This window comes from Python bivittatus, unplaced genomic scaffold (genome assembly GCF_059951505.1).
Source record: "Python bivittatus isolate LINGU-HERP-01145 unplaced genomic scaffold, Pbiv_v1 ctg000580_np1212, whole genome shotgun sequence".
Classification (NCBI taxonomy): Eukaryota; Metazoa; Chordata; class Lepidosauria; order Squamata; family Pythonidae; genus Python; species Python bivittatus.
Genome location: NW_028277087.1, coordinates 10,769,462 through 10,779,338, shown reverse-complemented (window position 1 = coordinate 10,779,338; position 9,877 = coordinate 10,769,462). Strand labels below are relative to the sequence as shown.

Sequence of the window (9,877 nt, the reverse complement as noted above, 5' to 3'; positions counted from 1 at the left end):
CCAACTTTATTCAGATCAAGCCTTCTTCCTTAGACGAAGCATACTAGTCCCTTGGTGAGTGGAAAGCAGAAAACAGTAGGCATTTTGATATTAAAGTGTTTGAGATTGTTTTGAAGTATATTTTTAGGAGTTACAAAAGGCAAACAGTATTAAAAACAAGAACAACACACACATATATCATCGGAGGTTATGTTTTTTCATTATAAAAGTATATGACAGAGATTATCAGGTTCATCAGCAGAATTTAAGAATAAATTTTGTTATTGCAAAATGTCTTTCTACTGGGTCCATGAATCACTGATACACTTCTGTTGATTATTTTTTTAATGGATGTCAATGCTGGAGCACATTTCTAGCATATTGTCAATTTCTTGATTTATTGCACGGCTCTCTGTTGCCTCATTTATTTTTTAAAACTGGAGATCATTTTAGATAGGATGAGTGAGCAGAAGAAACCAAATTGGATAATTTTGTGTAAAGGATATAAGGATTGTATCTTCAGAAAAATGCAGGCTTTGGGTGGTATAAAGTTATCTTCTTCCAGGACAGGCCCCTCCTTCTTGTACAGCTGAATTCAGCATTTTCAGTTCCTACTTTTTCTTTCTTTGTGACTTTTTCTATTCTCAGAAAAGAGTTTTGTATAATTTAGAAAGATTATATACTGCACTCAGAATCTTTTTGGTTCTGATAAAGGTATATTATCCTCAGAATTATTTTACTGTCTTTTTTATATCACCTCTAGAACAATTCAATATGCCCTCTTATTGTTAGCCTTCTGGAAGCTACTGAAGAAAGAACAGTTCTTGAGGGCCTTTGGCAAGTGAATGGTGTTCACTGTGCCCATCCCACAATGGCAGATTTGTGTTATCTTGAATTACGTTTTTGACCACATTTTATGCTTTGGTGTAAAAACTCGCCCAGAGTCACCCTCCAGGGGAGATGGGCAGCATACAAATTTAATAAATAAATAAATAAATAATAAAAACACAATGCCAATCAAAAACTCAACAGTTAGGCTGTGCTTATTGCACTAAATTGTGTAACTCTATTGAATAAACAACTGTCAGAGCAGTGGCTATATGAACTGAAACTGGGGGAGCTCTTGGTGTCTCCTTTGTCATGATCAGATCACGCCCTGTTCTCCACGGGATTCTCTAGCGCCACTATCCACTGCAGAGAGGCTGGACACATTAGATCGGTCCACCCCAGCAACTGATGGACCTGGATGAGTTTCAGAGGGAGCTGAGGGTTGTTCCTGTTGGTCTGCTGCAAGGTCCATCTGACGCCTTGGTTCCGCTTGGAATAAGAAGGCAGCTGAAGCATTGGATCCGATTGCCCCCATGCAACCTCTCCCCTCTCGGGGATCCTGCCACTCCCTGTGGTTTAAAGAGAAGGAGATGAAAAGAGACATCTAGAGCGTTGCTGGTGCTCAACCAAGGATGAACTCGGGTTAGAGCCCCTATTAAGGCCTACCTTGTGGCAGTAAGGGTTGCAAAGCAACAGTAGTTCTCTGCCCATACTTTATCCACAATTGCCGCCCCACAGGCCTGTTTTGGGTTACTCGAGTCCTCTTGGGTAAAGGGGGCCCAGGGACCTTTTGCAGGGATGTGTGGAGGAATTTACTCAGCGTCTATTGGAAAAAGTCACTCAGATTCACTCACAGTTGGATGCTGGCCTTGTTGCAGGTCCAGAGGAGATGCCTGGGGTGGAGTCTTGCCTGGTTATCTGGGAATGGGTTGAACCTGCTGGATCTGAGAAAGTGGACAGGGTCCCTAGGACTGTGAGCTCAGCCACCTGCTCTTTAGATCCATGCCCCTCTTAGCTTGTGAAAGCAGCCCGGGGGGTGTTTTGTGAGTGGGTTCTAGCGGTGGTTAATTCTTCTTTGAGTAAGGGGATTGCTCCTTTACCTCTTAAAGAGGCCTTGGTTCACCTCCTTCTCAAGAAGCATTGCTGGACCCCACTATACCGGACAATTTTCGTCCAGTATCTAACTTCCCCTTTTTGGGGAAGGTGGTTGAGAAGGTGGTTGTCCAACAGCTTCAGAGGGCCTTTTCCTCATGGTCTGCGACTCCCTTTGTTCCCCCTCCCCCCGGCAAAATGGCAGGCAGTTCTGTGGATCAGCTAAGGAGGAGGAGGAGGAGTGATTTCCAACGCTCCCTGCCAGCTTCCCACAAGCAATGGGGAAGCCAGCAGGAAGTCAGAAGTCTCCCCTGCTCCTGTTGCTTTTTTGCCCGCCCACAGTCATTGTTTCTCTGCTTAGGTAAGGAAATATCTCTGAAAGGATGACCCAGTGGGTCACGGGTTGTCCAATGTTTCACTAAAGCTAATTAAAAAACCATGATGATTCTGAGAAATTGTACAGGGAAGAAATAAACAAGCATTTAACAGATGTAAACATCAGGAAACAACTTGGAGAGAGCATAGTCTGTAATTTATTGAGAGCTGACCTGGTGACCAATAAAACATAATTTGGGCAGAAGTCTATCCCCTTGTTCACACACACACACACACACACACACACACTGCCATGCTGGGCTTTTACAGTATAGGCAATGGAATGTCCATCTTGATTAAAATATGGGGGCTTTTACAATATTAATGACAAATTCCATTATGACACCAAACCTAATCTGTAGCTAATGAAATGAAGAGCTGATTGCAATGATAAAACAGGTTTGTTTCCAAAGTGGGGTCACAAGACTTCTTGTTGATTTAGCAAAACAAAAATCAGAGCAGATCTCGGGCCTCACAATAAGCCTGGTTACAGGACAGTGGTAGCTCCCATCAGGCCTCCCTATAACCCAGCACAGCTTGGGACCTGCATCATTGGCTCCATCTCCTCTCCCGTCCCACACAAGGCCTTTGTTTGTCTGAATCATGAGTTGTGGTGTTGTTTATTTTATTCTTAGGGGCCTGGCAGTCCTGAGTGCCTATCCCGGAAAGGAAACCCAACTGAAGGATGATTCACAGGCCTGTCCAAGGGAGCCCTCTTGTGACCACTTGACTCTCCACTCACTAGAAGGGGTAACCTACCGTGAGAAACTTTACCATGTTGGGACGAGCTCTTTTTTCTGTGATGTCATAATTCATAAAGCTGTATTCCGTTCTGGAATGCCAGGAGTCATCAGAAAACAAAGGCATGTTTTATTGAATCAGGCAGCACATGAAAGTTCCAAATATTGGACTGGTGGTTCCTTACTGACTTTTAAACCACCCACATTTCTGGAAGGCCTTGAAGGATATTTTTTTTCTACGCATCCCCTTTTTAAAGAGATATGTATAGCTTTTACTTACCTAAGCAAAAATCCAGAAGTGATAGGTATTCTAGAGCTGTGCCTTCTTGCCAAAAATAGAGATTTTTGGCTCCTAGTTCTCTCTTTTTTCCTGTGCATTTTGCTAATCTTCTTCTGGTTGCTACCTAACTGCAGGTTGCACAATGCGGTCCACCTTCGTACCACAAATCCCAGCTCCTCTGGCCAATGAATCCTTCCTGAGGGCTTCCCATTTCAAGTTGGGCTTTGACCAGCGGCCCGAGGGTAGCACAGTATTCTCCCCTTATCGTACGGATTATCCTCCTAGATGGGGCACCTACCAGCGACAGCCCATTCTGCCTCCAAAATGTGCTGGTGTCCTGAACCAAGACATGGGCAATTTCTGGGACACTCGCTCGGAAACATACGTTTCATATCCAACCTTGCCTTTGGAGCCAAAATCTGCTATTTGTCCACCTGCCTCCCGCTTCCAAATGCATGCAGATCCCCGCCACAGCATCCTCACTTCTACCACTCGAGAAAGCTATTCTTATCCTTCTACCATACCGCACATCACTCTCAACCGTGTAGACAAGTGGGATGACAGTGTTCCCAGTGGGGACAAAGAGAAGGAACCCCTGCCCGATTCCTTTTACCAGCAATCCTACCCAGCCTACAAAGAGGTGCTACCTGCAGTCAAGGCTCCAAGCCAACACCTGGGTGTGTTTGCCAAACCTATAGGAAGTTCAAACCTTCTAAAGGGTGGCTCAGTAAGGCAGCTTACGTCCATGAAGACAAATCTGAATGGTGACTCTTGCCTAGAACTGCACCTGGACAATCTTTGGGCATTCCTTTTAATTTCCCAAATACTCTGAGTGTCTCCAAGTCTGTGCACTGGGCTTAGACTGAACCTTTTGACCAGAGCTAACAACCAAGTGCCACTGATCGTATGCAGAGTGCCTTCATGTTTTGGTGGAAGATAAAAGCTCAAATTCAGGATTGTAGCATCTCTTTGGCATGCAGGTGATCTCAGATTCATTGGTTAGCTTCTGCAATTAAAATATTCTCAGCCAAGTTTGGAAGAGTATTATATTGCAGTTGCCAAGCAAAATAAATAATATTGAGCTAGATGGAGCAGTGATGTGTGAAAGTGGTGCTGGAATTGAATCTCTGTTAAGGTTGGCAGAGTCTTCCTTCTTCCAGGTGGCTTGGGAAGCTATTGCTGGTTGGTTGGATGGATGGCTGGGTGAATCAAGGCAATATGAGTCTTGGTTCACTTAACATATGGTAGGTGGCTCAGCAGCTTTTGAAGAACATTTCACTTGCCAAAATATCATTCATATCACATACATACACACCCATTCATGCATAGATCTGTTGCCTGTAACTTTCTGATCTGGCAAAGGGGTAGTGGAATAAAAGCTTGGTTAGATAGCCATCCTGACTGATCCACCATAATGGATTTTCTGATCTTCCTTGGCAGGAGGTGATTTTGTCCTGAGAGGTGATGGCCATAACTATTTCAACACGTCTTATCAATCAGCGTTTACGGGTAAATGGGCACCTCCAGTCAAGGGCTGCAGTGAGGTAAGTGTGTACAAAGTCATTTGGCCTCTGACCTGTATTTCCTTCCTACCAGTTCAGGCTTGGCTAAGTAAGAGGAGGAAAATGCAGCCAAACTAGACAAATCTGCTCCAGGAAAAATCAAATAGAGAACAAATGTGTAGAGCCAACAAAACAGATGAGACAAAGATGGTCTCACTATGTGGTATAGGGAAGAGGAATTAGCTTTAACAGATTCTGAGAAATACATATGAACAATCTGGGCCTGTAAAAAGGTGGTAGCTTCCATTAAACCAGAATGGAATGAGACCACGTTTTTAATATCAAAAAGTTAGCCTTTTTTTTTTCACCTGAGCCCTGGTAGAAAATCAACAGGAGCTGACAATGTTTTAGATTAATCATTCCTAATCAAAGATGGTAGAAATGTTTTTGATCTCCTAACTGGGGATATAATACAACTAGATCATTACAGAACCTGATAGTACCCAGCATCAATCTAAGAAAGATGCAGAAATGCCCACCCCTCAATGACAGATGAGAAAGTACTGCATCAGCTTCCTTATGAGGAAAGATTAAAACTTTGGGGGCTTTTTAACTGAGAAATGAATGGGACGTGATAGAGGGCTAGAAAAGCATACATGGGGTAGAAAAAGTGGATAGGGGCAAGGTTTTCTCCCTTTCTCACAATATTAGAGCATGGGTAGCAAGAAGTCTTTGATTACACAGCATAAATTAAAGTATGGAATTATTGTGGTCAGCCACCAACACGATTTTAAGAAGGAACTAGATACTTTCATAAAAAACAGGACTATCAGTGACTCCTGGTCTTGACACTGCACATGGCCTTGGCTGAGTGTGCATGCTAACTCAGAATAGGAATCTTGTTTGTCCAAGAAAGAAATATCTGGCAGTTGAGGAGATGCACTGAAAGGACAAATTCAATATTTCAGCTTTCCTGGCACATAGCAGGAAAAAGGCCAGGAATTTCTCCTGGGAAAGAATAGGTCAGTAGCTACTTTAGCAGTGGCAGAATAATGACAATCCCGCCACTCCAAAATCTTTTTCCTGACAGTCAAACACATCAGTTTAATCCATTGGCTATATGTATCTAAAACCTTCTGCAGCTAGCATACAAAACCAAGATGCTGCTATTCACAGGTAGACCACTTCTACATATGGAGATACTAGTCAGCTAATACGGCTAGCAGCTATTGATAGATCCTCAAAACATAAGAAAAGCCCTGATGGATAGACCATCTAACTGAGCGTTCCTCTTCTAACAGTGGCTAACTGAATATTTCTGGGGAAGCATGGAAGCAATAATCCAGCATTAATCAGGGTAGACTGCTTCTGAAATGGGAAATGCCACAGTTATCACAGCCATTGGTAGATTCATTCAACGCAATTAGGCCTACCATTTTAAAAGCGCCTGCTGCTAATGGCGCCGCGGTACAAGAAGGAAAGGCATCACTTCCAGCATCTGGTCACCTCACATATTTTCCTATTGCAGAATGTGGTATCTATAGTCTTTGGTGACCCCCAGTGCCATCAGGTTGTGAGTGAGCAGAAGCACGCATATACTGTTCAGAAACCTGAAGGCCAACGGTAAGCAATGGAATGCTGGCTTCAGAAAGAGATGACTGGGTTGGAGAAGTCTGTAGTCTCTCATGTGTCATGCTAATATAATGCGTCTCAAACCTCCTAGAGTTACAAGCTCCTTCCACATTAAGCAATCTTCTGAGGAAGGTACCTGAATGTCCTCTGGTTATCCTCATGTTTTTTGTTTTAATTGCTTAAAATGTTTATAGTTTACCTTTCTAATACTAGGCTTCCAAGATGCCATGCAACCAAGTTTCTCATCGTGACACTCAAGGGCATCACGGCCCTTGCAATGCGACTACATGTTCTCTCTGATTTTAAAAAAGTTCATTTTAAAAATTAGAAAGTAAAATTATCTTTGATTCAAGCTTGACTACTGGGGACTTACATGGAGGTAACGAAACAGTTTTCTTAAACTATATGGAAGTGGTTTACCGTTGTCTTTTTCTGGTGTGTGTGTGTGTGTGTACCCATTTCAGCCTATAACCTTTGGCTTCCCAGATAGTCCCCTGCTTAGCCTCCTAGCTTAGCCAATGTTAGCTAGATACTGCCATCTAGTTGTAATTAAATCATCGTTATCACATCATCATCATCATCATCTCTGTTTTTACACAGCATAGTGTTTCATGAGATTTGGCCATTTTTAATTTACACAATTAAAAGATTTGCTGTTGCTGTTGACTAAGATTATACCAGCCTTCCAATCCTCAGTGCATCAGCACTGCATTATCCCAAATTCCCAGCCAGCAAAGTTAAGTGGAACTGTTGTTCTTAATATATGAAAACCTGTTTTATGTTGAAACAAGGTTAAGGACTTAACAAAGACTGGTTTTCCAATTAGTTGCTTTTTGGGAATAATGTACTGTATATATTTGGAGAACGCTATTGAAGTTACAGTTGAACTTACTTGTTGTGTATGTGAACATTTTGTCATTATACTAGTTTGAGGGAGAACAGTTCTTTGAAGAGAGATTCATCCCCTATTCCAGCGTTTCTCAGCCTTGGCAACTTTAAGATTTGTGGACTTCAGCTCCCAGAATTCCCCAGCCAACAGTAACATCTTAAAGTTCTTAAGGTTGAGAAATGCTCTCCTTTTCAATGCTTAAAAGCCATTTGTGACATTCCAACTTTGGATAAAGTTTTCCTATCTTGAGATTTGATGACTGCGCTGGTTCTTATGATGATTTCAATTTCTGTGCACCATCTTGAATCTTTTTTGATTTGGCAGCCCTATAAATCTAATAAAGTATTAAGTTCCTTATTATTAATCATTAGTAATTCAAGTTTTCTCCAACAGCTATGACCCAAATATTGCCTCAGAGACGGTGCACCATTCAAACATTCAGCCTGGGGATGGACAGCACAGGTTTTCTACTATGATGTCTGAATCGTACTTATGGAAGCAACCTGGTATGGTGAGGGGGAGGGAACCAAGATTGCAACAGCTCAAGCAGTGTCTCCATCTCTATTAAATATGCAATTTGGCTAACCCTACACAATGTGTATGTTAGAGATCTGAATTCAGCAGAAGCCCCTGTGATAGGATAACTGAAATAATACTGAGTAGCAGAATGTACCATTACACACACACACGGGGTATGTATGTGTGTGTGCACACGTCTGTGGGAGGGTGGGTGGGAGGGTAGATAGATAGAAAATAGATAGACAGATCTTGGATACAGAGTATGGCCTTACACCAGCTGTCAATGAATGCTAGAAGGACATTTGTAATATTTGAAGAAAAAGGTACATTAGTCCTAATTTAAATTGTACATAAGTCAAGACATTCTCTGCATCTGATGAAGTAAGTGAGTGGCAGCTCAGGAAAGCTTATGCCTTTTAGTAAAGCTTGTAAATTGAAAAAGGTGCTACCAGATTCCTATAGATTCTTATGAAATACAGTACATGAGGATAGAAACATCTCACTTCTATTTAAACTATATCTTGAAAAGAAGGAAGAACAAGAGAGAGAGGAAGGCAGAAAGTTTTCTCTCCTTCTTAAACACAGAGACTCATTTCACTAAGAGGAGCCCAGGGACAGTGTGAGAAGTACCTTCCCCAAATCTCTCTCTCACCACTTGTGCCAGTCCTTAGAACAGGCTCATACTATCAATGAGTTGATGTCATCTCCAACAGTGTATTTTTTCAAAGTATAAAAGGTGGCCTTGAGGGCTAAAAAGAGAAATTTACTCTCTCCATGCTCAGGGATATTATTCTTAATTCAAATGTTCTAGAGGAGGATAGGGAACTTCTAGTCCACAGTTGGAGGCCTCCTCCTCCTCCTCCTCCTCTGATCTGCTGAGGCCTTCATGAACCCCACCCCACCCCTTGTTTGAATCTTCTCCTCTACCTGAAGCCAAGCTCTCAGAGGAGGGTGCTTCTGTATGAAGAAAGGTGCTGCCCCCTAAATGACACAAGCTTCTTTCTGCTCCACCACCCATCATGTGCATGGCTCCCTGTGAGTGGAGAAATGGACTGCTGGAGCCATGGTCTCCCTGATCAGTTTTCCTGTTTCCCTGCCTTGTTTGTGGTGCTTTTTTCCCCCTTCCTTTATCTGGGCCCTCAGAAAAAATGGGTGAGAGATGGTTATGAAGGAAATACGGCACCTTCCCTCCCTCTGTGTGTCTTATGGAATCCTATCTTCCATGTTTTGTGGCTGGTATTTCATGGTGTTGAAAAGAGCCTGAATAACAAGAGAAAGGTAATGTCCTGGGGCCATGGTAAAACTGAAGTTATCATGCTGGTAATGCTGAACTAATAACTAATGAAAAGCTGCTGCTGGTCAGACTCCAGCCCAATACTGTTGGAATACCTGTCTGTATATTTGGATCTACTGCATTCTTCTTCCACATAAAGGCGTGCATGAATGGAGTCAGGGGAGTCTGCAGAGGGGTCAAGATGGCGGCCACAACTATGTAATCAAAGCCCTGCGTGTAAAAAGGGGGGGAGTTTCAATTGCATGGTTGTGGCTGCCATCTTGACTTTTTGACCCCCTCTCTATGGACACCCCTGAATGGGCTATGGGATGAGTGCATCCGAATGATGTATGTAGAAGAGGGGAGATGGGAAGTAACAGCATCTGGATTCTGGCCCTGCTCACCATTTACATTCTTTATTCCTGTTCTCAGGCACTGAAAAACCCCAGAGCTGAACCATAGCTCTGATTAAGCCTCCATCAATTCTCTGCCTTTGTGGTTTTTCCAGGACCTTCATCCTATTCTGGCCCAAAAAAGAATGAATCATTTATTTTCCTAGGAGATCAAGGTGGGAGGAGGAAATGCATCAATATGACCAACTATCAATTTTACTACAAAGAGGTGTGAGAGGTCGTGCATATCCAGCCCTTCTTTCCATTGCTAAGAACTAACCCTCTAGCCCCTGGCCATTTCTTGCCCTTAGCTGCTGTCAAGGAAAAAAGATGTATAACAGTTAAGAGCCTAAGAAAAGTCATGCTGGGTCAGACT

General features: G+C 42.7%; 1 protein-coding gene and 1 long non-coding RNA gene across 2 annotated transcripts in view; one reads left to right on the top strand and one right to left on the bottom strand.

Moving 5' to 3' along the window:
* Window positions 1–220: 220 nt before the first annotated feature.
* The window catches only part of LOC148214665 (uncharacterized), a 16,663-nt gene continuing 7,006 nt past the window's right edge, over window positions 221–9,877 (bottom strand). The window contains exon 3 of the long non-coding RNA XR_015797649.1: window positions 221–1,376. This is a non-coding gene — a long non-coding RNA (uncharacterized LOC148214665). The remainder of the gene's footprint in view (window positions 1,377–9,877) is intronic.
* Window positions 3,437–9,877, top strand: part of SAXO5 (stabilizer of axonemal microtubules 5) — a 10,920-nt gene continuing 4,479 nt past the window's right edge. Inside the window, exons 1-4 of the mRNA XM_088149795.1 lie at window positions 3,437–3,971; window positions 4,735–4,838; window positions 6,325–6,419; window positions 7,711–7,823. Coding sequence (XP_088005921.1) covers window positions 3,437–3,971; window positions 4,735–4,838; window positions 6,325–6,419; window positions 7,711–7,823 — 847 coding nt within the window. The remainder of the gene's footprint in view (window positions 3,972–4,734; window positions 4,839–6,324; window positions 6,420–7,710; window positions 7,824–9,877) is intronic.